The following is a 26,702-nucleotide window of genomic DNA, read 5'->3' as shown; positions in this document are numbered from 1 at the left end:
CCAGATGTGCCAGAGTTAGTGTTTGACATCCAACTCCATCCATAAACTCTATCAAAAATGTGGGGTGAGGTCCAGAATGCAGCCTCACACACCTCTTAGAAACACCCTTTAAAGAGAGCCAATGAGGTCTCTAAACCCCTGGAAGGATGTGTATGTAGCCAGTGGGACGCTGGAGACCCTTAACAGTATAAGCCAGGGCATTAGCTCCCACTGTCCAATGGGAAAGCAAAACCCTCTCTAGCCTCTCAGCCCTTGAAGACAAGCGAGAAGAGGTTTTTGAATGACAAGTGACACTTTGACAACTCAGTATATAGGAGGAGGGTCACATCCCCTCCTGACATAGGCATCACTAATACCAGCCAATCAGGGCCGGCGTAACGCTATTTGAGCTTCTGATGAGGTCATGCAGGAGGCGTTCCTATAGTGAGACACAAAACAAACGCTATGAGAGAGAACTGTGTTTCTGGATTAAAATTGGCCTCTAGCAACCTGAGCCCTGTGGCCAGAGTACAAGCTGTCAATATCCTGGACAAGCTGGCAGCTGCCCACAGCACAGCAGGCATTCCCTTTTTTCTCAATGAGCTGTCTGCTGTGAGTGATGACTTACAAGTGCGTTTATATCAGGCTGTTTGATTTGTCGCCATCGGTTGTGTTTGTTTCTATATTGCTCCCATCCCAACAAGAGGAAGTGACCGGCGTGATGCCAGGAAATGGATTATGACCAGTAAACAAAGTTGGGGTTGGGGTGGAGGGGGTTCATTTGAGTGCTTGTGGGTGTGTGCGTTTTTAGGGGGGAGGGTTAATGGCGGAAAAGGGATCCCAAGAGTTCGGTCTCATCTTACCAGCTCAGATCTCAGCTTTCAGCCAGCAGTTGCCCTCCTGTGTTACCTGCTGTTGGTGTGTGTGTGTGTGTGTGTTTGTGTGTGAGCGTGCGTGCAGTAGTGTTTGGTTTCAGACATAGGACAGGTGTGTGGTGCGCAGAGCAGAGCAAGACTCCCTGGAGGACTGTTTAGTTTCTCTTTTGTTTTTGGTTGTTGTTGTTTTTGGCATTAGAGGTGTGGTGATTGTGTGTGTTTGTGAGAGAGTGACAGAGAGAGATACCCCTTTTCCACCGGGGCTGGTTCGGAGCCGGTGCCTGACTTAGCACCAGTTTTTTGGTTTTCCACCGCCCGGGCTGGGGCCAAACTGGTGCCAAACTGGTTCCAAACTGGTGCTAGGCAAGCACCGACTCCGAGCAGGGGCTAAACGGGAGCCAGAGAAAGAACCGATGACGCGGCCCACCGCGTCATTGGTGGGCGGGGTTACAAAACAAAACAGGAACTGCGAACGCTATAAACATAAACAATAATCCCCGAGAAGCCGTGGGTTATACTGATTTTACAGCGGCATGGAACGCGGCTCAGCAAATTACATTTAAGGACGAGAAGCACCCGTTTTATAACTAAACATCGCTGTCATTCGTTCCGATCACGAATCCGACAGGTAGCCGGCAATAATTGTGATTTTCGCCTCTGTATTGAAATGTAGGCTTGTAAAGATACAAGCAGTATTTGCATCGCTAATAAATCCAGATCCTGCTCCACCCGGGGCCAGAAACTGTATCGGGAAAGCAGCATTATATGCTTGACTGAGACGCGGCTCACGAACATCATCCCCGACTCACTGATCAGTTTCACCGGCTTCAGGACAGGACAGGACGGGCGGACAGAGACAGAGACGCTGCAGCCACTGTATAGTATGAGTGTGCAGTTTTATGTGTGTTGAAGTGATGAAGCTGCCGTGACAATGTAATTTCCTGCAAAGGATTAATAAAGTATCATTCATTCATTCATTCATGGTGGTTATTGTGATTCTGAGCGGGCGTCTCGCGCACCCGTCATTACGTTTTCCGAAGACGTCATGACGTGGCTCTGACTTGGCTCCACTTGGCTCTTGGCTGGTGGAAAAGCAAACCGGTTCTTCGTTGGCACCAGTTAAGCACCGGCTCTAGCACCAGCTCTGAACTAGCACCAGGTTTTTTCTGGTGGAAAAGGGGCAAGAGAGAGAAAGAGAGAGATGGAAGGATGATAAGGAAAGAAGAGAACAAGCTGTTGTGTGTCACCTGTTAGTCCTAAATGCAGTGGATGGTGCTACTTTACTTTTACTTAAAAAAATAAAAAGGGAGAGAGAGCTTAGAAGAAAGATTTGGGTGTGACATTTGTAGATGAATGCTGTGAAACTATTGAGGAGGCCTTTAGGTATTATAATAAAGGACCTCATACAACTCTATACATTTTGATACTACGTGTCACCAAATTATGCAGTCCCTGTAGGATGCAGTCAGTATACATTATAAGTTTGACATTGAAGTTTGTGAATTGTATTTCACCTATATGGTGCATTTATTCCCTTCACCAATCGCACATTTTCAGATTAATGAGCGGTATTAAAGAGCAGTTGCATATTAATGAGGAAAAACTGATTTTTGTTAAACCACTAACTCGTTAATGTTAAGATCGGACTTCATAATAGAATCCCTGTGTTATGTAAGTATATTGATATAGAAATGTTAGCTCGTTAGCATCAGTTCATTTAATATATGACATCAACAAATGTTAAATAAATCATAGTGACTATAGTGGGACATATGGGACAAATTTCTCTTTTTATTGCTTTTATTCTTCTTTACCCGGCAGATTAGTCTCTTGTGTGCTCTACATTACTGAAATAGCTTGGTAACATGGCAACAGTGAAACATCACCGAAAATACACAACTTCCAATGTTCTCGTGAGTTGAACTTAAAAATGTAAGCATATACACCCATTAATAAACAGGCTCAGTTCTGTAAGATTTAATCACAGGCTTTTTAAAACCATCTGAGCTCTGACGGGTGTCTGGCCAGCTGTGCGTCTGAATTTTATGTTAATATTCCCGATGATGTGTCTTCAGTTTGGTTTGTGTCCCTCATTTTTTGATTTTGAAAACAAAAGATACTCCGACATCAGCTGTGAGATCTGTTGGCACAATAGTGTTTAAACAAGAATGAATTCTGCTTGCTCTTTCACATCAATATTGAGTCATTGGGGCTTCAAAGGCTGGGTTTCACGTCTTTTTTTCTGCCTCTGCTGTCATCTGATAGACTTGATCTACCTCCTGCCTTCACAGATGCGAATGAGTGTGAGGGGAACCCCTGGCCCTGTGTGAACGCTTACTCTTGCAAAAATTTGATTGGCGGATATCTCTGCGACTGTTTTGGGGGATGGTCCGGACAAAACTGTGACATCAGTCAGTATTTATTTCTCCAGTGTCACCTACGCATCTCTGTCATTCCACTGGCCTCCTCTTCTTTGGCTCCTTTCAGTATTCTTGCCTTTTGGACACACATCATAGGTGCATTTTAGTGCCGGTCTCTCCCCTCAGACACGGTAACTCCTTCCTGTCTTGCCTCAGAAAGTCGTAGCTCCTGATCTGCCACGACGACTCCACTTGCATGCCCAGTTCCTCTCTGGAATCTGTCTAAGGTCGTTTTGGCTGGCTCAACTAATCATTTCTTTTCCCATTAACTCGACTGTGCACATCCCACACTGTAAATTGCACATTATGGTGGTTACATGATAAATGGCCTAAGGCTTATTTATTCTTAAAGGCTTTTGGTGTTTTATCTATTTACTTAATCCTTTTTTATTGTTTCCTCTCTGTTTCCACCTCAGTGAGCAGCTGCCATGGCCAGTGCCAGAATGGAGCAACATGCAAGGTATGGATGGATGTTTTCATTCCTGATTTCAAATGATACATGGTGAAGTTAATAGGGAGGGAGGGAATTGCCTCCAAAACCATGCTAGCAGTCACATCCAGAAATAAATTAAATTAAATCCCAGAAAATGTAAGAAAATTTAAATGTCGTTATTTGGATAACTCAGAATAGTCTGTTGTGCACTGCCCTCCAGCACACAGCAACAGGAGACACTGGAATCTGGAAGTTAAACTCTTCTTAGCCCACATGGCAATGACATGTCATTTTGTCTGTGTTGCCAGGGCAGGGATATATAAACTTATATTTATCTTGTTTTAATTTGAGACATTTCAAAATATCTTTCCTGAAAGACAATATTCAATAAAAAATACTAAGGAAACATTTAGACGTCAGTAGTTAAAATGTGAGTAAGTGGAATAAATCTTTAGAAACATAAGATGTAGTGTTAGAAGTAAAACTGTGATTTTTCCCAACAATAAAGTCAATTTCTTGATTTTGTAAACACTACAGGGTGTTCCATGGTACCTCTGTCACTAGATTCAAGAGTTTGTTATTGTCATTGACAATGAAAATATAATTGCTACTCCAACATAAAACAGTTTCATGTTCATAGATGGTCTACTTTTTTACCTGCATCACCTCCGCCCAGCCTTTTATCAATACCCCCTCTCCCCCACACCTGTTCATGCAAGTTTACTGCGATTTTAAAGTTCAGTTACGATATATAAATGACTCTTTAGACTCCACATACTACATAAACACATGAGCCCTGCCTTAGCTCTTGTGACCGCTCCATCTCTCTGTTGCTTCTGCGTTTTCCAGGAGGGTCCGAGTGGCTACCACTGCCAGTGCCTGCCAGGTTTCGTGGGCACTCATTGCGAAATCCAGCGCAACAAATGTGACAGTGGACCATGCCAGAACGGCGGGCGCTGCCACACAGTGTTGGATGGCTTTGTGTGTGAATGTCTACAAGATTTCTCTGGAGAACTCTGTGAGGTGAGTCCCACAGGTCCCCATGTTGGGTGATCATGGATGTTGTGACAGCAGATGAGGTAATTTTGTCTCGCCTTTGCTGCATAGCAAATTCAGTGGAGGACATGCAACATGCAAACATGCAAATGTGCAAAGCCTGAAAATCAAACACTTAGTGACTAGCATTTGCAGATTTTGATTCACCTTGCGGCTCAGATTTAGGAAATACATACTTGATGGTCAGGCTGATCGTGGGCATGGAGCATCCGCAAATTACTTCCCACTTGGCCTCATCTTAAAAATCACTTCTAATGGCCAAATTGTGGCTGTAAAGAGCTTAAGTTATGCAATGTGTCACCAGCCCTACAAGCCCAGCCCAGCCTTCATTACAAATGTTATGTATGTTTTTCTAAAGAAATTTAATGGCTCTGATAAAGCATTTTTTTTAATTTATTTATTTTTTTTAATTTTGTCCTGACTTGAGATGTCTGTGTTCATGCAGCAGGCTCTCTAAGTAGATGTTTGAAGCTAATGTAGGTTAGCAGAGAGGAAATTGACACTTCATCGCTTCTCTTGGGCCCTGAATGGAGGACATTGCTGGTCGGGAGCCAGTCCTGATTTAGCATCTCTACTATAAATGTGAGCCTCCTTGAATGAGGTGAAGCTGGATAGCTGCCTGCATACTACAGAACTTGGTTGCCTGCTGTGGCATGGTGTACATTCCTGTGCTCTAGTGGTAAAACTACGATGCTTCCAGGATCATATCGCTATCATTGGTTACTTGTGTATTCACAAGTCCATAAAATTTTATCGTTTAATTGCAGTCGTTCTTTACAAATACTCAGGTCTTTATCTAAATGAGGTTGCAAGAATATAATAATATAAGAAGAACCAGAACCCCAGTAGAAATGCTGCAGGACAATGAGCCAGATCGTTTCCTCTTTAGTCAGTCAGCCTAGTTCTGACATGGTTGGCTCTTAGGTTTGACTCGTGCCACATACAGTTCATGTAATACCAATTTATCAGGATTGCAAGTCGGAGCAGGAGCACTGCCACAGGGGAAATGTCTCTTATGCTGTGAATAGTGCAGTACGGCAATGTGCTGATGATATATAGACGCCCTTGCCCCCAGACATGATTCCCCCCCACACACGCGCACACACATGCACACACACCCAGTTACTCTCCACACCTAGCCAAGGCTCAGTTCAGCTGCCAAACAGGAAAGAATAAATTTATCTAGCCCTGTCACTTAGAGTAAAATAAACTGTGCGAGTGAGAGAGACCAAAGAGACTGCACCCACCCTGTTGCCCTACACCGCTCACTGCTACTCAGTACCTTAAATGGCAGCGGGTGCAACCCATGGTTTATGCACAGTAGGTGTCTGTTTACAGAAACTGGAGGATTTTCTCTCCAACCTGTTTTGGAGCATGAAGAAATGGCAAAAGATGTCACCATGGCCTCTAGTTGGGTTCTTTTCTGTGTCATGGTGGTGTCAAACATTTTTTGTCATTATCGTAAATTGCTGTGGCTCTATATGACATAAAGCCCGAGTAAATATGTCTCACTTGATGCCAAGTCATCCTGACCTGGCCTGATAATGGCTCTCTCTTTCTGTTTCATATTCTGTTTCTCTCTCGTCCTCCCGGCTGCCTTCTCCGCCCATGCTTGCATGTCAGGGATTAAGCAAGGCAGAGATGCAGCACACTGAAGGGGTGGATTCCCTTGATGAGCTTATGGAAACTTTCTGAGGCTTACCTGCTTGTCCACTTATACTCTATTTGTCTTGAAATGCGATTTTACTTGCACTTGCGATGGCTTGAGCCATGAGCCAGGCTAAGCTGCTCACCCACACATTCAGTTTCCTTCTTCTTTAGTCTTAACTTTGCCTTTTTTCATCGTGTTCACCACCTTTTAAATTATTTCTCACTCGGTTTCCCATGCTTCATGACTGCATTAATCAACCAAAGACCCAGTTTAGCAAGGTGAGGATGTTTACCAAATGATTTGTGAAAATATTTCAGGGCAGTTGTAGCCTTGGGGGTTATAGAAGTGGGTCTGTGATGAAAAGGTTACTGGGGCGAACCCTCATCTACTAAAGTGGAGCTGCTAAGTGTCTAGCAGTTTAAAAAAAAAAAAAAAAAGGTTTACTGGGCAGCTCCTGGTTACCAACTTCAGGAGTCAATAAGCGCACTTTATTAATTTGAAGTATGATGTCACTGGAAGGGTGCCAAGTTTATTTTCCCTGTTGCTTCAGTTGCCGTTAAAAATCAGTTTTAAATATGGTGGTTTCATTGGCAATATTATATCTCAGTTCTTGGATTTGATTTATATTGACACAGTTGTAAAAATATATATAAAAGGATTTCCCCTCCTCCTTTTTGCTCTCCATAGGTCCCTGGTTGGACTTCTTCAGATCCTTGTGATCCAAACCCGTGTGAGAATGAGGCCAAGTGCCACAGCATGGCTCAGGACTTCTACTGCGCTTGTCCTGAAGGATACGAGGGAAAGACCTGTGATCGGATCAAGGACCAGTGCCGGACCACTCCTTGTCAAGGTGATCGCATGGCCTCTCACTACAGGATTTGTTTATCACTGTGCAAATGCAGGATTATATGTTTAGAATATGCTTGATATTAGAAGTTTAGACTCTGATGGACACTCTGATCTGAGACGCTCCAACAGTGCTGGATCATTTTTGCTGACCAAGTGTCCCAACCAAGCCTTCAGGTGGGATTTCCACTGGGATTACAATCTGATATGAATCAGAATCACAATCCTTCACTGTCTATAGCTAAACTGGGGACACACTGCCTTGACACTCCATGACTACTGACTGTCTGTAAAGACTCATTTTAAGATTGAACTAAGCTGGACTCGGTCTACATACAGATGAGAAGGTTCAGGACTTTGACCTCTTGCTCTTCGATCCAGTTGAGACTACCACCATTATTTAAAATATGTCGGATTTTTACAACTAAAATCTGAATGAATTCTGATGTCTTTCCCACAGAATCAGCTCATCTAGAGCTCAAACTGAAGAAATAGAAAATATAGGAAAAAAAATGGTCCATCTCTGGTTGTTTGGGTGTGTGTGCTGTAGTAGCACAAAATCTTGTTGGTCACAAAACTGGCCACTAAGCATGTAACATCCAAACTTTACAGCTTCTTCAGTTGTGTAGCGACCTTCTTGTTTGATGTAAATTTTTACACTAAGTTGCTGCATGTTGGCGTGAACTCTTGTATCCCTTATCTTTTTATTAAATTTGGATTTCTCTGCAGATGAAAAATAGTATATATGAAAGAAACACTGAATAAAGACCTTTTTTTCCCCCAACAACAGTGATTGATAGCTGCACTGTTGCCGTAGCGACCAATGACTCTGCTGAAGTGCGCCACATATCCTCCAATGTTTGCGGACCTCGAGGACGCTGCATCAGCCAGCCAACAGGCAACTTCACCTGTGCCTGTGATGCAGGGTTCAGTGGCATCTACTGTCATGAGAGTAAGTGCAAACTCTCATCCTTTCCCCTCCGTCTTTCCACTCGACCTCCTCTGTGTTTCACAACTCAGAGCAAATTGAGCAAGAAAGTTCACATGGGTGTGATGTCTTTAAGAGATATTGACCATCTGAAAAAGCTCACATCGAATTTTCAAAAGGGTAAAAAAAAAAAAAAAGAAAAGAAAAAAAATATTTAAAACTATAAGACCTTTGCTGATAAAATGCTCATATTTTTAAAGATGGGATAATTTGTATGAATATGAAATACACCTTTTCCCCCAAACATATAATATTTATTCAGAAATCATGCAAAGGCTGAGTGTTGATCATTTCTACCCAAATGGCCAGTAAAGGCTCTGTTTGATCTATATTCCTTGATATTGAAAGTATTAACTGAATTGAACTGATACTTTTGTAGATATAAACGACTGCATTAGCAACCCTTGTAAAAACGGCGGGACCTGCATTGATGGAGTGAACTCCTTCCAGTGCTTCTGTCCTGACGGCTGGGAGGGACGACTCTGCGACATCAGTGAGTTACTCTCCATTTGTTTTTGTTTTTCTTCTCTTGCCTATCTGCTCTCTCTGTCCATGTTGTATTACTTTGCACTGAGTAAGAAGAAGGTTAACGAGCGAGGTAACATTATCGGCCTTCCTGCACTTCCACCCCTCCCTCCTCAGATGTTAATGAGTGCAGGCGCAATCCATGTAAGAATGGCGGACGCTGCGTTGACCTAATGAACGACTTCTACTGCGAGTGTGCCAACAACTGGAAGGGCAAGACCTGCCACTCTAGTGAGTTTCAGCCTGTTTGAATCTGTGTTTGTGTAGATGTTTGTAACTACTACACTGCTGTTGACCTGTTTGAGTACTAAAATCTGTTGAATGGATATTGGTGCCAAGAGCTTACATCACAAAGCTTGCCCTATCCCAGTGGTGGGTCCCAGATAGTCAGTGTTGTTATACTATGTTAGGGTTTTTAAATGTTTGACTTGAGAGTTGTATTTTCACGGGAACAGGGGAGAGCCAGTGTGACGCCACCACCTGCAGCAATGGCGGTACCTGCTACGACCACGGTGATGCCTTCCGCTGCTCCTGTCCTCCTGGATGGGGGGGAAACACATGCAACACAGGTGAGGCTGGTCTATAGTAAGGGTCAAGATTTACAACTCTTAAAAGCTGTTAACTATACCAGTAGTTAACAGCTGAAAGACAATAGTTTGCTCTGATTTTTAGAAGCTTTAAATTTTACCATTTCAGATACAATAAGATCCTCAAGAATTATAAGTGTCAACTGTTTGCTGAAGAATTGTATGCTTGGCAGGTGTGTGAAAAGCTTCTGGAAAAGCATTCAGACCATGGCAGACTAAACCTCCACTGAAATCCAGGATAAAACTAAAACATGTTCAGGCACTCTGTAATCCAGTCAAGACGTAGCATTCGAATGAGTTCAGGTTAAAGGGCTTACCATTGGCAACCAATATAGTAATATAATACAGTATAATAAATATGTTACCAAGCTGCCTCATGTCAGAGATGGATGGTATTTACTGGCTGATAAATTATTTATGAGGAATGAAGAAAGTTTTTTTAAAATTACAAGGAATGTTTTTACCGAAGTGTCAGGTTTCATGGCCCCAATAGTGATAAAACTCAATCCCAGAAGATAATTTGATCATGCACACTTTCAGTCCATGTAAGAAAAGAGAAATTGCTAGAATCGAAGTCACATCATTTATCTCTAAAAAGCCATAAAACTCTGTGAATTCTGCAAATGGGAGACAGTGTAGATGCACTATTTTTATTTTGACAGTGCGGTGCACCTCTGCAGTCTCTGACTCATCTTCTCTCTCCATAGCCAAGAACAGCACATGCGCCTCCAGTCCTTGTTCCAACGGAGGGACTTGTGTGGGAGGAGGAGACACCTTCACCTGCATCTGCAAAGAGGGTTGGGAAGGCCCCACCTGTGGACAAAGTCAGTTTCCCCCTCATCTCTCTACTTAGTGTGATTTAGTACATAGGCTTTGCAGCACAGTCACGAGCAGAGGAAAGTGAGTGAGCTCTTGTGGTAACAGTTTACTGGAAGTGCGTTGTGATGCATTAGGCTACAATCTGATTGCAAGACCATTAGTCATACAGATACCCTTGTCTTACAGTAGAATGAGCAAGCATCAGAAAAGTCTGTTCAGTTTAATGCATGTGATTAACTACATAGTTGCCGCTCAAATATATAGAATCCCTTAAATTTTGCATATACATAACAACCACAGTGCACTCACATTGTGCTAATAATGGGCATATGATGCTTTATGTCTCATGAGCATCACAAGAAATCAAGTGTGGTAAAGCAATAATGAGTTCTCCTCTGTTTTGAGAAACTCAAAACTCATGCACTGCCTTTTTTGATGTAAATGCCACTTCAGACCCAGTGTGTTGTGAGGTAGTGTTCATAAATCACAGTATTTTGACTCTACCAGTGTATCACTAGACCAAATCTGTATCAAACATTTAAATGAGTCTGCTCAGGATTCAGTACATCATACAAAGGCTGGCGCTCTCCTGTTCACAAGGATGAGACTGTTGTGTTTCGCTACAACATGTAGGCTCATCATCCCCTGCAACACCTTCAGTTTTGCCAAACCAGCTAAAGCCCACCCACTCGACGGGATCATGGAATGTAATTTTTCAGTGTTAGATTACCAGTTTACCTGTTTGGCCAGCTGTAATAAAAGAACCATATGTGTATTTTTAGAAAAGGATTATTCAGATATACATAAACATCATGAGGTTTACATTTGGATATGTTTGAGAGGATGGTATCTTTTTGTAAAGACTTTTTGGGGAAAATTCTGGGGGAATAGGCCCATGAATCAGTTGACCTACTACTATTGAGTGTATAATGTTTAATTACAACAATATATACTAGTGAAAGAACTGATATGCTTGCCAGCCGTGCCTGTACCCATGTCTATAATTGGTGTAGTCATCAGCATCAACAAGTAGTTTGCTGTACTCTTTGCTCTTGCATTGGGATGAAAACATGACACGTGGACACTTGGCACAGTGTTAGGAGTGGGCAGTGTGGTTAAAATCAATATTCCAATAGTCATGGATATTTTTCATATATCAGTCTATATCACAAAATGGCTCATGTTAAATTTCAGATGATGCTCAGTGCAATGAAATGTGGTAATTGTGTCATGTCATTATTTACACATCTTTTTTTTTTTGTACCCCATTTTGTCCGTTTGTAAATGAAATTTAATTACAATCATTACTTTAGACAACAGAAGTGCCTTTCACAATATGACAATATTATACTATCACAATGTACAATTCCACTGAAAGGAGATTAACATTAATACTGAATTATCACCCAGCCTTATACAGTACAATAGGGTTTCAAATGCTGTAATCTGCTGTGACTTCCCAGCCCTGGAGCTGTGTGCTCTATCCTTCAGCACCCCATTTATTCTTGTCTCTGCTTTATCCAACAGATACAAACGACTGCAACCCTCATCCATGGTACGTACTGGGTCCTGCCCCACATTTGCACACACACAACACACGTGTGGTTCAAGTTTCTGGTTGCTTCTTCCCCTTGCCTCTGCTCTCCCTCCATATACAGCCACTGCACATACGTAGGCCTCATAGAGAGGAGGGGCAAGGAGCTGGTAAAAGCAGTGGAAGTTGTCCCTAAATCAAGCCACAATGGGACATCTCTGGGAGGAGGGGGCTTGGATGTTGAATACGACGGGGCACTGGGGGGAGGACAAGAGTCCCTCCTACCCCATGGTGAATGGGTTGGATGTTGGGGGGGGTGGTGGTGGGGGGGCACGTCTATTCTTCCCTGGCGACCAGAGGGGAGCAGGGCTTTGAGGAGGAATGGAATAGAGGGATGATGAGAGGAGGGGAGAGGAGGGACCGGACACGCCTATTAGCATCTGAAAGGTGGAGGCTTATATTGATGAGTTGAATTGAGCCTTGTGACTCCCCCCACCCACCAGCGCCACACTCACACACACGCACACACACACGGTATGCTTTGTTGCAGCTGGAAAGGATGTGGCTCTTGTACAGCCTTATCTAATCGTTTTTTCTCTCTCCCTCGGTGTCTCTCCCTCTCTTTCCTTTCTTAGCTACAATGGCGGCATCTGTGTCGACGGAGTCAACTGGTTCCGCTGCGAGTGCGCCCCTGGTTTTGCTGGACCTGACTGCCGAATCAGTGAGTATCAATATGAGTTTATATGATACAATAACATATATTCCTGGGTATGATGCCAAAATGGAAAATCCCCTTTAAAAAATTTTAAGGGAAGATTCTAATGTGGCAGTCTCCGCTCAAGGAGGCCTTAACTCTGTAGCCATGGTAACATCATATGATTAAGGGGATAGAGGGAGGAGCAGCGCCATTGACACCTAAATGCCAGACCAGGACGCCCCCCCCCTCCCTTTTCCTTGAGCCCTTAACACCCCAGGGAGCAAAGGTCGTCCCTCCTCCATACTCACAGTCACACAAACAACACACACACAGACATGGACGGAAGACAAATTACTCAGTGACCCCGAAATTCTTCACTCTCTGCTCTTTTGTTTTGGCCTGCTAGTGTTCACCTCTTGAATATGAGTTTTCTCATCCAGATGATGTTCATGTCAGATGGGAAATCTTGATGACAGTAGTTTGGGGCCACTCTTTTGTTATAAAGGTGGCACAATGACATCCATCCATTTTTTTCATAGTGCCGTGGCCTCAAATAGAGATGAACAGATGCCTGCTGTTTTTGATTGTTACATATATTCTGTGTATGATTTTGTTATTGATGTGCAGCAATCATGAAATTAAAGGTGGTAACAAATACTTGTGGAGACTCTCACTGAAGAGGCTGGCTGTTAATTTTGCCCAAACTGGAGGTTTTGCAAATCCAGTGCCACATACTGTTGGTCAGCCTTAATCTGATGCACCTCTTTTCTGCCCAGACATTAATGAGTGCCAGTCTTCACCCTGTGCCTACGGTGCCACTTGTGTGGACGAGATCAACGGTTTCCGCTGCTTATGCCCGCTCGGCAGAACAGGATCCCGATGCCAAGAGTGTAAATATTTCTCCAAACCCTCTGCCTTTGCCCTAATTACTCATTTTTCATTCATTCCTTCATATAGTGTAATCCTTCAAGTTTACACACTCATTTATTCTCCCTCGTCACTCAGTATCTCATTACTGTTGACTAAATGATTTCATTATGTGTGTGTGTGTGTGTGTGTGTGTGTTAATACATATAGTCATAGGTATAGGGAAGGCTTGCCACTATGCCGGGTTGCAGTTCCCCCATGGCAGCCGCTGGGAGGAAGAGTGCAACAGCTGCCAATGTGTCGACAGCAAAGTGGACTGTACAAAGGTAACATGTCAATTCTGAACACACTCCCATCAAATATCTATCACTTTATGCAGTCACACTCTTGGATCCTTTAATAGTGTGTAATGATGACCAATCCAAATCACTCTCTGGCCAGGCGACCCTTAGTTCTGAAGCCAAATGAAAGAAAATGCCCACAGTGCTCAAATGAACAAAACCTCCAGCTCCTTTTCTCCAGGAGATTTAACAAAAGTGTGAATTCTGTTTAGAAGAACATGGTTAATAAATACAGCTATAAATAAATGCGTTGAACCATGTCCAACCTCCACCTCCACCTCCAGCTGTCAGTATGCAGCCAGGACAGAAGCTAGCTGTAATAGCATGTTGAATATTTTTACCGTTGCCAGGTGCTGTGTGGTCGTCGCCCCTGCCGACTGCAGACACCAGGCCAGGACCAGAGACACACTTGTCCAGCTGGACAAGAGTGTCTGGAGCACAGCTACCTCACCTGCTTCTCCCCCCCATGCCATCAGTGGGGGGTTTGCTCCATGGCTGGACCCCCGCCTCCACAAGTTCCCACTAAGTGCCAGCCAAACAGTGGGCACTTGGACAACAGCTGTGCCCGCATAACACTCATCTTCAATAGGGAGAAAGTACCAGCAGTGAGTAATCTGACAGCTGTTTTTTTTTCCTTCATGTACATTCTTTAAAAACATTTTCAAATGCTGATATTTGTGCTGTAGCTAATCAGTATGTATGTGTGCGTTTCACCTCAGGGAACAACAGTGGAGAGTATCTGTTCTGAGCTGAGGTATCTTCCTGACACCCGAAGCTTGGCAAAAGACCATGCCCTCCTTCTGCTCTGTGACCTTTCCCATTCTAATCAGGATGCAGTGGAGGTGGCTATAGTAAGTGGCTGTCAGATACACACACAACAATTTTCAGAACTTTTCCCATCTTCGGCTTGTTGTAATTTCCACTATGCCCTTAGTTCACACAATTTATTCATTTAATGGTTTGTCATTCCATTGCGATCAGAGACATTCAAACACTGCTTCAATAGTGTAGCTGCTGTGGAAATATGTTTGCCATACTTCCCTGGAAGAAAAATTCCAGGGGAAACACTTGAAGGACAATGAATTTACTGAAAGGCAGTTCGGTTTAGATCTATTCAAGCCTAAGATATTCAATAATATATTTAAAATGTTTGTTGCATTTGATCAGTAGTCATCATGATAATGAATGGCTAAATCTTATTTGGATGAGGAAATTTTGAGTCGGATACGGCCTACACCATTAATTTCTCCCATAGACAATTTCTTTGATCTTGAATTTGAAGTCTAAAATGTTATCAGAGACAAATGAAGACACAACTTCTGAGACCTATTAGATAAGAATATGTTGGACAGTTGGCCTGATTAAGGGCCAGAGACTTGTTGCACAGTTACCAAAGTGACATTGTCTTTGGAGACTGCTGGATAAGAGGATCTATAAAGTTTAATGGACTTAAATTTCAATTTTTACCTGAGGCAGTAATGACCCTCCATTAACTGTCTCCAGTGTGCTCACTGTTGTTTTGACTAATTGACTTTTGAGTATTCTGATTTCTCAGACATGACCTCAGCACACACAAACTTCTTGAGAGCTGAAAAATCACCCTGGGACAAATAATGTAAGATGCAATTAACTTAATGCTCTGTTTCTGGCTGTTTGTGCCTCTGTTTTCTTTTCTTCCCTGTCCTCTGTGGTTCTTAGTCTTTCCAGCCAGAGGAGCAGCCAGATCACAGTTTGATCCAGGAGGCTGCCAGCACCATAGTGGGCACTTTGTCCAAGCGCCACAACAGCACTGTAATGCTAGCAGTCATTGAAGTCAAAGTGGAGACGCAGGTCATGCCCCCCTCAGTTGGTGAGTAATGATTGAAAAAGGTGTCCCACAAGGCTTTGTTATAGGCCCCTTCAAAGAAGCTTTACACTACTTATGTGTCAAGCAAAAAATCCAGTTACACCCATTTGCCCACCTCAGTTAGTGATGCTTTATTTTTGTGCTAGAATTACTTTTGACAACTCTTAGACAGCAGACCTCTCTGCAGGTTGTCAGTCAGTTTCTTAATGTTGGCGGACAGAGCAACAGTGATATTATAGTACTTAGTTGAGAAAAACAAAGTGCAGAGAGAATGGTTCCATGGTGTGTCATTCCCAGTTGTTAAAATTAAAAAATGGACATCAAAGAGTGTTGTATCTCTGCCTTTTGCTCCATGGATTTCTTCTATAGTATTCCTGAATGTAGAGGCCACATGTTGAATCATGAAAAAGCCTACGCTCTTTGATAGTTATAATCACCCCCAAAATCCAGTGTGGTTTAGAAAGCTGAAAATGTTTCTGCTATCATATTTGATTGTAGCTGCTGGAAATATTTCAGTGTAAAGGCACGTCATCTACAGTTGGCTAGTTATCTGTGGGAGCAACAAACATACACCACCTACAACACAGTTGGCTCAGAGATGCAAGGTACATTGCCAACAGCTTCTTTGTAACAGTATTAGGATCGAATTTTCTCTAAGCTTGGTGACCTGTTGGAGCCAGGAGTTTTTTAAAGTTAAAAAAGGTTATAAAATTGGCTGCCAGGATTCTCCAGTAAATCAAATAAAATATATCACTGTGGTTGGACTGCCTTATAAGGTTGATGTTACCTTGCAGTTGGATACACACTTTCCATTGGACTTGATCTGAAATGCTGATTTAGTATTAATTGTTCACTGTATGTCACTGTATGCTAAGCCTTATTTTTCCTTTTCTTCCTGTGTCTAACAGATTACCTGGTGCCTGTCTTATGTGTAGTCTTCTGCTTGCTCTGTCTCTTCTGCATCATTGTGTGCATTTGGTGGACACGTAAACGGAGAAAAGAGCGCGAGAGGAGGCCACGATCTACCGTTGACGAAAATGTGAACAACCAGTGGGAGCCCCTGCGGCCGGTCATGGGACGTCCGCAGCAGCAACAGCTCAAAGAAAGCAACAGGGAGGCCGAGCAGGAGCGCAAAAAGCTCATGGGCTCCTCCTATCGGACGTGTGATGAAGGGGAGGAGGAGGAGGAGGAGACGGAAGGAGAGCTTGAGCTCGAGGAAGAGGTTGGAGGAGCTGAGGTGGGAAAGCAGCCGGTTTGCAAGTACTCTAAGACTGCAGTGCAGTCCAGTGGGGGTGTCATCTGCACATTGCACAGCTCGAGTCCACCTCTCAAAGCGCCCCACCGGACCCCAGGCTACAGTCCCAAAGACAACCGCTGGAAAAATGTCAGAGCTGCTTTGACCGGCCAAAAAGACCTCAGAGACCATTGTGTATAAAAATTCTAAGGAAGACTTGCAACATAGGCAAGAGACGCTGGGAGGCAGTGACCACTCTTATTTTTGGACTATGACAGTTAAAAAAAAAAAAAAAAAAGGCTTTGCGTTCAAAAAAGCCATTCTTTGCTTTGTTTTCAGTTTATATTTTTCACTGTCACCTCAAGACATTTTCAGCGATGATGCTAGAACGAAGTGAACATACTTTTTTGGCTTCTGTTCACGTATGTTTTTTTTTTTCTCCCCCATTATGTATAGAAGGAACAGAAATATGATCATTTCTATGGAGGCTAAAGAAGGTCTCTGCAATTTTTGTTTTGGAATTGAAGCAACAATGAATAGTCTAAATGGAAAGGAAAAGCAACCTGTATAAAGATCTTTTTGTTTACAGATGATTGTGATTTTGTTTGTCAGCGGGCTCCTGTTCAGTATGTGGAGGGGGGATACAGATTGAAGTGACAGTAAGGGAAGGGTTTTGAGGAAAATCCACGACAGCAACAATGGCAACCCACCCTTTGCTCTGTCTGGCTTTGCCCGCCAATCCGCCTGTGGCCATCCTGCGCCAGCCTTACCAAAACTCTTGGCCTGGAGGGAAAAGGGGACAGAAACCCCAGTGCCTACTATGTGGCCTTCCATATTTTTTCTCCTGTCTCTCAGTTCTTTTGGCTGAAAGCTCTGTTTGAGGATTTTTGCAGTATTTGAGTTGGTAGCAAGTGCCTTTCTAAGAGCCCTCTCAAGGCTCAGAGTCTCGCTGCCCAGTTTGACCTCCTTGTTCTCAAATCTCAAAGGGATATAGGTGTACATTTGGAGAGTTCATTTTCACAGCAACACCGTTCAAGGTATTTGATCAAAAAAGAAATGAAAACTCTGTACATATGTGTAAATACTAAAGGAGTCGCTGTGTATATTTGAATTAAGTAACTTAAAGACAAGTCACACATTTTTATTATTATTATTATTATTATTATTGTTATTATTATTATTATTATTATTATTATTTTATTTCTTTTTTCTTTTTTTTTTTTTTTTTACAATGTCATTCCTTTTATTTATGCCAGTTGCAATAGGCAGGTTTTATAACACTTCATATCCAGTGTCCCGCAGTTAAGAACCTTTACAGTGAGGTACCATCTATGAAGGAATTTCTGAAGGGTTTATAAATGGTTAGGAAACTGCAGGCATGTCGCTAATTGATTTAGTCATTTTTGGTGATAAACAAAACAACAATTGCCTGACAGTAATACTTTGTCGCTACACATAGTGAAGCACTGATGCTTTGTAGATACAAGGTGATATTCTCACCATTGCTTAGCTCTCATCGTCCTGCCAAATCAGGGTGATTTCTTTTCACGTGGATTTGGATTGTCAAACACTGTTTATCCTGAAACACTTTATGACTGTATGTCATCCAATATCCCTGGACCTGGTTTCAATCCATTGCCTTCTTCACATATACTCCTCTCCCAGCTTGGTAAATTTATCCATAATGACTGAGATCATGCAACAGTAGCCAAGATTTTTATTTTTATTTTATTATTTTTTAATTCGATTTTTTTGAAAACATGTCAATTTCTTATCTAAATTCATATGTATTCACAAATTATCGACATTATAGAAATGATTTGGTCTTGGTTATATTATTTTATAACTCTGTTGCAAAGCAGAACTTGCACAACACCAACATCATCATTGTATTTAAGGGTCCAGCCACGTTTAACTTGTTTAACTTGATACTTTTTCTTAGAGGTGTCAATGATTTGGGGTGTTCAGTCATGAATTGGTTACAAATGGAAGAGGAGCATTGTGGCAGGCAGTGTTGCAAAGTTGATGATATTATGGCCTTAATATTTTTTCTTACTGGCAACACTTTGAGCCATTTCTAAACCCATCACAAACCCTTTTGTTTCAGGTGCCTTAATGTAATGTGTAATGCATTATGCGTGTAATCAGTGGACATCTTTTTATGTTGTTGGTTTGTTTTCATTATTAAGGAAAGTAACTCTTTAAAACATTGTGTGGTGTATTGTGGCGTGTTTTATTCGCCTGAGTAAAGTTCTCTCCTTGTCTCACTTTTACTTTCATGGAGATTTCTGGAATAAAACACTGATGCAGGCTCCTAAGAAATCCACCATGGCTCTTTCGGTGTCTCATATGTGGATGCCAGTATAGGTCAAACCTGAAAGTCATGCATTAGCTTGATGTTTGGTTTAAAGGCTTTAATGAAGGGAAAGTTTTTTGTTGCTCTTATGCAGGTGTATTTTTCGAGGTACCAACTCGGTCTAACACAACTTACCTCAGAAAAAGTTTTCCCCCCTTTCATACCCATGTCATTGTTTCAAAGAGCCATTATATTTTGTGTAAGTGGAACATGGCAAATAAAGAATTCAAGATGCATCCCTTCACAAGTGGTGTAAAAAGATGAATATGCATATAATGTATGTACTGGATTCAAGAAGGGAGTAAATAGTTTTGTTACAGAGAAAAATATTACTTAATAACTTAAAGGTTTGTATTCATTTAGCTGATTTTTGATTGCTTTAAGGTACATAGATCCCAATTATTGAAACACTTTCTTGATGCCTTAAACAAGCTGGCATTACTTCGTTTGCAGTACAACACATTGGATGGGGGGTGCAGACAGCTTTTTGCTATTCACACTGATAAAAAAACATCAGCTGTGTCACATGACAGGGAAGAAGAAGAAGCTCAATCAGGCCACTTCAGCTGCAGTGTGAACGGAGCTTTAGATAATGAATCTAAGTATGTTTTTCAGTGTTTAACACTTGAATTAATCTACTCTCAGCCAGGCTCGATTATGCAGATTTGTAATTGTGTCAAATCTAGCTCAACAAGTAATCTCACTGTATTCGTACAGAAATCAGATCTGTTGAAGACTAACTCTGAAACCCTGCAACACTTGCCCTTGCCTTCATCTGTGTGGGCTGAGGACAGGCTGGATTGATCGATCCAATAACCTCACCAGCCTCCCCACCTTTCTTCGATCACTCTCGCTGTTGCCACACCAATAAAACCTCCTCTCCAGTTCTGGGCCGATCCAGCCTCCACCAATGGGAGGCTGGCGTGATCATCCTGGCTACATAAAGATGTGAATGTTTCATGAGTAATGTCATGATGCAGGGTGGGACAGTTTTCTTCCCGTCTCCCACGGGTGCCCCTGGCTGGCGCTAATGGGACCTTCCTCTGTCGGAAAGGCTGGATCGACTTACACATCTTTGAGGAAGTAGTAGAGTCACGAGAGCTGAGGGGAAGAGAGCTGATGGTGTTTTCGGATACACAAAGATACACATTTCAAGTCATCCAGATTCCAGTATACAGAAATGTATTGGGAAACATGCAGTCAAGTATTACTGTTTCCAGTGGCTGTAACAAAGGTGGAAGATGACTACACAATAATTTTAAGATGTTTGATTTTATCCTGCAGTCCAGGCATGTTTATGAATGGTATTGTTATTTTCTGCACTGCAAAAACAAATTCCTCACTGCTTCACTGTTGTTCTCTTTAGTTGTGTAACATAATGCAATCATCACATCACTATTGTTTAGCTGCATGAGCTTGTTAGTGGAAAACATTACAAAACGTACTAAACCCTGACAGTGAAACCTAACAAGTTTTGAGTAAAAATACACACCATTAATGAAAATGGCAATACTGGCCGATTTTGGAATTAACCCTCAGTAATCCCCATCCACCACACTGCAGTCCAACTTGAACAGCTTTCTCCTATATATGGGAATCTGAAATCCACTTCAAGTACCACAGTAAGCAAGCCTGAGCCTTCACCACACAAACTGTGTTGACTAACATCTGTTGCATCTCTTTGCAAATTATTGTAAAAGCTGAAAGTCTTTATAGTTGCCAGATCATGAGCACCTACTGTATATTCAAACAGGAGGGAGGCCAAATGCTGTACTATTCTCAGTGTTCATTAGTCTGCTGTGGACATGTGACCTTACAAGGCAGTCATCACAACGCCAAGCCCAGACTACACCGTTGAGAAACATGGCTGAATATATTTTACTGCTCTTAATTCTAAGCCCAAAATTTTAATGTCCCAAAAGCATGGGGCAGGTCCTGAGTCAAATAGGATTCACAAATAATCTGAAATGCTTACCTACTTTTGGGACCATCTGGATAGAGTTTACAACAGCAGGAAGACCCAAATTGTGTCAGGTGAAGCTCTAACATGCAGTGTGTATGCTTTATTAACATTTAGGGTAAACAAGAATGAATTGGCATGTTTAAGTTAAAATAAATACAAAGAATCATTATAAATGCCACTTGACCTAGTTTTGTTTTTGATTTGGTCCTAGTGATATCATGAGATTGCACCTTCCATTTCTAGAGTTGTATTTTTTCGCTTACAAGATAGTAGAAATGTGATGCCAGGCTCCCTCAACTGTGCCCATCAGCGTGCCATCAGTATACCCACACACAGCCCCTCTCACAAACACACACCCCTGTCCCAGACTGCATCAGTAAGCTGACACCAGATTCCTGGAGTGGTTCCTCACAGCAGCCAAGGACATCTCAGTACTTTGCGTTTGTAAACAAGCAGTGTTACTATACTGAGTTCAAAACGGCCAGGAGCATCCAGAAGGGAGGAAAGTAGCGGAGATCAACGGCTGCAGAGAGACTTTGGCAGATCCAGACTGTGAGTCGGTATTTTGTGTGTGTTTCTGCTCCCCGTGGTTCCTCTGTACATCTGTCAATGTGGGTCTTCGAGACCATCTGACGGTGGAAGCAGCTGGGTGGCAGGATTTTAGGCTAAGCCCTTCGTCCCTTCACACACAAAACCCACACACACACACACAGACACACACAAACATACACAACATGCCCCTTGTGGGACAGTAAGCTGGCACGTGCTGGTGGACAGCGGGCTACAGCTGGCACTGTGGGCAGGACTCAGGCTGGCTGGCAGTGAGCGTGTGTGTGTGTGTGTGTGTGTGCATGCATGTGTTGGGAGGGGGCGGTGGGTCTGGCTGGCACTGCAGCACACTGCATTAACCCCCACCCCACCCCTAACTCTGGGTGGGGTGGGCACTAACTTGGCAAATGGGAGGGGAAGGCTGTGCGGGGAGGGAGGAGGGGGAACAGAGTGTCTTAAGATGCTATAGAGGCTTTTCTGGGGCAACTGTTCAGGGTTTGTGTGTGTGTGTGTGTGTGTGTGTGAGAGTGAGTGAGTAAACATGTTTCAAAATCTGACACTATGCAAGGGATTTCATTTCTTACTCTTCAGGTAAGATGAAACTTAAATGGATGAAACTTAAATCCCTGTGGGAAAACTGAGTTGTAGTAGTAACTGGATGCGGCAAAAAAAAAAAAAAAAAAAAAAAAAAAAAAAGAGTGTAAATAGGAAAAGAAATGATATATTATTCAAATGCAACACAGCAGGTGATTATAACACTGGATTTTTTCAAGTAGAAATCTGTTCATCTCACAGATGTAGATTTGCATCAATATATGACAAAATCCCATATGACTGCACAAGAAAACGACTTCTCTGAGTAGGTGTATGAATTTGATATGATTAGGAAACAAATTATGGCCTTGAAATTATATTTCCAGCTCATATTTATTCTGCTAATGCTTGTTTAAGGATACCTGTCACATATGTTTTTAAGAAATCTATTTTTTACATGTTAACTTGTAGCAGTGGAGCTATCATTTACCATTTTGGGGGGATGTAGCATAAAGAATGAATGAATGAATGAATCTTTTTAATATTAATAAATCATTACTTTTGAGCAAATGAGACTTATTGAGAAGATTGTCAGACTCTTCTGGCCTCTACAATTCACTCAACCTTCAGTGCCACTAGGTGGGAAATCTGCTGTATTGTTTTACGTCACAAAACGGGAAAATTGGGCTGTTCTTCCAGAGAAAACAGAGATAAGATTTTAGGAATTTCTAGCAATGACGCATGGAAAAATCACTCTCAATATGTTTGTCCTCCTCCATGAATTGAAGCGAAAACTTTTGAATAAAAAGAGGCAGCATATTCTCTGTGACAGGCAGAGTTTTATTTCAGTTTATGTTTGTTTATATGTCGCTTGTAACACTGTATTGCTGCTATCTTGGCCAGCGCCTCTCAAAAAAGAGATCTTAAATAAAGGTTTAATAATAATGACCAAAAAAAAGGTGAGACAGAGTTAATCGATCACTCAACTATGGTCTCATTTGTTTGCAGACCTTGTGCCACGGTATTACTATTATTTTGACAATTACACATTGATGATTAAAAATAATTCATGTGGCACCTTTACAAGATGGTGCGACATTTCCTCCTAACACATGGAGGTCACAGTCACAGTCATAGTAGATGGATTTTGCAGGGCAGGAAGAAAGGTCAAGAGTCAAAGGGGGGGTAAACAAACTGTGAATTTGCATCTACTTCCCAGCCTCAGGCAAGATACCTTATCCACACACACACGCACACATGCACACACACACACACACATTGGTCTAGTGGAAATCTCTGGTGAGAATTTGGCCTTTTGCAGCTGGAGGGGGAGAAGAAGGCATGGTGACAGCACTGGGGTTACAGCTCACACAGTAGGCGAGCTCTGTGTGTGTGTGTGTGTGTGCATGCGTGTGTGTGATGCATGTCATGTTTTGATTTTGAATAATCATCATAGAAAGCCAGTGAGTTTATCAGTGACAGTACATTTCAATTTAAGTGTATGTCTGTCTTCTCAGTGCTTTAGACTGAGAGATCCCATCATGCGCTTCTCCCATGATGTTAGTGTCTACATATCCCGCGGACATTGTGCAGTGCAACCTGATACCGTGTACCCATGAGATATGCAAGGTCGATTTGCACCTTGCCAAGCTTGAGTAACTCTAGGTAGTGTCAAATACCGTCAGTAACTACTCTTTAAATGTAGACTACAACAAATTATGAATTATGTATACAAAATGTGGAGGATTAAAGCGCTGCACGAACTTTTTGGGTGTTTGGCCCTTTAGCCACCTTAAACAATTCCCACATATCCACTAAAAAGCCCTGAGGCCTGAGTTCCTGTACTCTAAGCTCTTGCGTGTCAGCGTCTCCACCACTCCTCAAAAACAATGAACTCAATGCAAATAAGGAGTTAGTCTCATCACGTGATGAATGCAAAACAGTGAACAAGGAGGATGTTTAAGACGCCACTATGATCATGATCATTTACTCCTGTGCCGCTGTGATGTTGCATTTGGTTTAGGAGAAGAGATATGCCGAGGTTGGAAATGAGACTGAGGACACTAGAAAAACATGAGCTCAAAAGACAAAACTTTGCGTAGAGTATTGGAGATCAGCGGCGGCATGCCGTGTTGTTGAAAACAGATGAATGATGTTTTTCTCTCAGGTACGAGCTGAACGATCTCTTGACCCACAGCTGAATAAAAGGCCTGTGTGATAGCAACATCTGTTGTTAGTCTGTGTTAGCCAACCTGCTTTATCTCTCAGGCTCTGGTGCAAATTCATGACATCAGCAACGTTTTTCCTGCTTGGGCAACACAGACCATCACTGAATCATTCAAAACTTTACTTTAAAATGTGATTCACGGGTCTGGAAACGGGCTGTGGGTATCGAACTCTGGTCACCTGAGTGAAAGTGATGACCGACCAATCTTTGTGGGCCTTTATATTGTGCCATGTTAGGTGCGGTGAGAGCGATTAATAGGAATAGATAATAACAGCTTCTGACCTACTAGAAGGGGCACCAGGCCTCTACTAACCCATACCTATGGAGGTGTTTAGGACAGATAATCCCCATCCCCAGGAAAAAGAGTACAACTGCTGCCCTACCCACAGTGTGACTCATTGTGAAGATGCTCAGCTCATTTGGACCATAACTGGATATGGAAATAACAAATGAGTGATTTTGTAATATTGCACATACCTGGGTTTGTCGGGGCATGTCATAGAAATATGTTGCCTTAAGCCATGTATAGGTGAGCCAGCGAGTTTGAGAAATAATGACTCGAAAATAATTGAGCATGTTAAAGAGCTCAGCAGAGCCAAGTGCTTGTCTCTTGTGTTAATCTGGCACTTGATCTGTACACGGATTCCTGATCCACACCCTTAAATATTTTCAGCAAATCTGAGTCCAGAGTTCTCATTTTTTCTGATTTTAGTCCTTTTTTTTCAGACAATGGAGAAAGTAAAGGGAAGGATTTTTCAGCGCCATGTCACATATACACATCAGCTCAGTCATGACTGTGGAATAAGTGGAATAAGTGCACAGTTTGAAGTCTGAGTCTACATGGTTCTCATCATCAGCATGACATGGACTACTGACGAATCAAATTCTTCTTCTTTTTTTAAAACTTATTTACTTTTTTTTTTTTTTTCAGACTGGAGCGGCACAACCCTGGCCCGGACAAACAGCTAGATACAGATGGGTGGATAGATCATAAAGGTCTGATTTCATAAAACAATGCAGGTGGCAAGTGGAAGCTCTTCCTCTCACATGTGGGAGAGAAGAATAGAATATGATAGAACAGATTTTTATTGTTTTTGTGTTCAGAAAAATGAAAACCCGTTGAGCAGCTCTTCAGCAGTGTGCAGCATGACTGTGTATTCAGACTAAACGTGAAAGCTTTACGTGTGGCGTGATTACATCCAAAGTCAATGCAAAGACGCGAATAACAATAACCTGAGTGGGAATTTTTCAACCTGATTGAAAAATTTGCAGCCGCATTTGTCCAATAATTCACTTCGCATTAGGTTTGAACACACCGCAAGAGTTCAAGTAAATGAGTAAATAAATGAAAATGCTCAAGTAATAAGTGAATAAAGGCAATTAAATTAATTAAACGATTAAATGAATAAGTACATAAAAGCAAACATGTATACAAAGACAAGCAATATAAAAACAATGACAAAGTGACCTAAACAGTGCAATACATGTGCAATAATGCAGTACATGTATGTATGTGGGTGGGTGAGTGAGTGGGGAAGAAGGTGACGAGCTGAACAGTGTCCTTCAAAAAACAAAAATCAATTCATCTGAAACCCAACCAATCCTTTAATCAATTGCCTCAACCTGACACTTGACACCCTTGACCTTTGAAGGCCGATCAAAGGTCAACTCCATTTGCACTCAATCAATTCAATTACAATGACTAAATAAAAAGCTAATGGAAAGTTACAGGCACACTCCCACCTGAAGATAACTGATGAGGTTCTTCTCTTTATCGATACATAGTCTTAATGAATGAATGGGATCACTATTGAACTATTGTCATTCATTCATGTTAGGAGCCACTAGACAAGCCCATGTGCACATCAGTTTGATTGGGTTCCATTCCAGTTGATCACTCCAGCCTCGGTGGTGCACAGGCTTTCCTTGTACTCACATTTCTACATAGCACATGGCCTCAGTGCACATACTGATACTTTGATAGCATCTTCCACAAATGCCTGTACACTGTGTGATGGTTGGACGGAAGAAGAAAATGATCATGCAACTTCAAGTCTTTGTTTAGATGGTTGTCAGATTCTGGGGGAACTCGGCGTTGCTGGAGGAAAGCTTTAAGTCGAGGTCATGAGAGGTCATGCTTGAACTTGCTGTTGGCAGTGAGGGACATGATCACAGCTGGGAATGGCAAGTGGATGTGCTGTTTGGCAGTGTGCCCGGTATGGCAGCTGACTTAGGAATAGGAAGGCCTTTCATCCTGCAGACGAACATGTGGCCAATGCTCCTACTCCCTTTCCACCAGACAGGGAGTTTTTTTTCTCTGCCACTGGGAACCGAGGGGGCAGGGGAAATGGGACCTGACTTGGACCCAACCTCCG

General features: G+C 42.3%; 1 protein-coding gene across 2 annotated transcripts in view; it reads left to right on the top strand.

Annotated features, from left to right (window-relative positions):
- jag2b (jagged canonical Notch ligand 2b) overlaps nt 1–19,193 on the top strand; it is a 54,213-nt gene extending 35,020 nt beyond the window's left edge. The window contains exons 10-26 of one of the 2 annotated variants that reach the window (XM_030047085.1): nt 3,146–3,265; nt 3,691–3,734; nt 4,557–4,730; nt 7,102–7,264; nt 8,051–8,212; nt 8,628–8,741; nt 8,891–9,004; nt 9,229–9,342; nt 10,068–10,184; nt 11,707–11,734; nt 12,349–12,434; nt 13,187–13,300; nt 13,488–13,603; nt 13,969–14,223; nt 14,338–14,469; nt 15,317–15,467; nt 16,373–19,193. In XM_030047085.1, the coding sequence (XP_029902945.1) occupies nt 3,146–3,265; nt 3,691–3,734; nt 4,557–4,730; nt 7,102–7,264; nt 8,051–8,212; nt 8,628–8,741; nt 8,891–9,004; nt 9,229–9,342; nt 10,068–10,184; nt 11,707–11,734; nt 12,349–12,434; nt 13,187–13,300; nt 13,488–13,603; nt 13,969–14,223; nt 14,338–14,469; nt 15,317–15,467; nt 16,373–16,899 (2,531 nt within the window). In that variant the 3' untranslated portion in view covers nt 16,900–19,193. The remainder of the gene's footprint in view (nt 1–3,145; nt 3,266–3,690; nt 3,735–4,556; nt 4,731–7,101; nt 7,265–8,050; nt 8,213–8,627; nt 8,742–8,890; nt 9,005–9,228; nt 9,343–10,067; nt 10,185–11,706; nt 11,735–12,348; nt 12,435–13,186; nt 13,301–13,487; nt 13,604–13,968; nt 14,224–14,337; nt 14,470–15,316; nt 15,468–16,372) is intronic. The other variant, XM_030047086.1, reaches the window with a different exon arrangement.
- Nucleotides 19,194–26,702: the final 7,509 nt, after the last annotated feature.

This window comes from Myripristis murdjan, chromosome 24, assembly GCF_902150065.1.
Source record: "Myripristis murdjan chromosome 24, fMyrMur1.1, whole genome shotgun sequence".
Classification (NCBI taxonomy): domain Eukaryota; kingdom Metazoa; phylum Chordata; class Actinopteri; order Holocentriformes; family Holocentridae; genus Myripristis; species Myripristis murdjan.
This window is presented reverse-complemented; position numbering and strand designations above follow the sequence as displayed.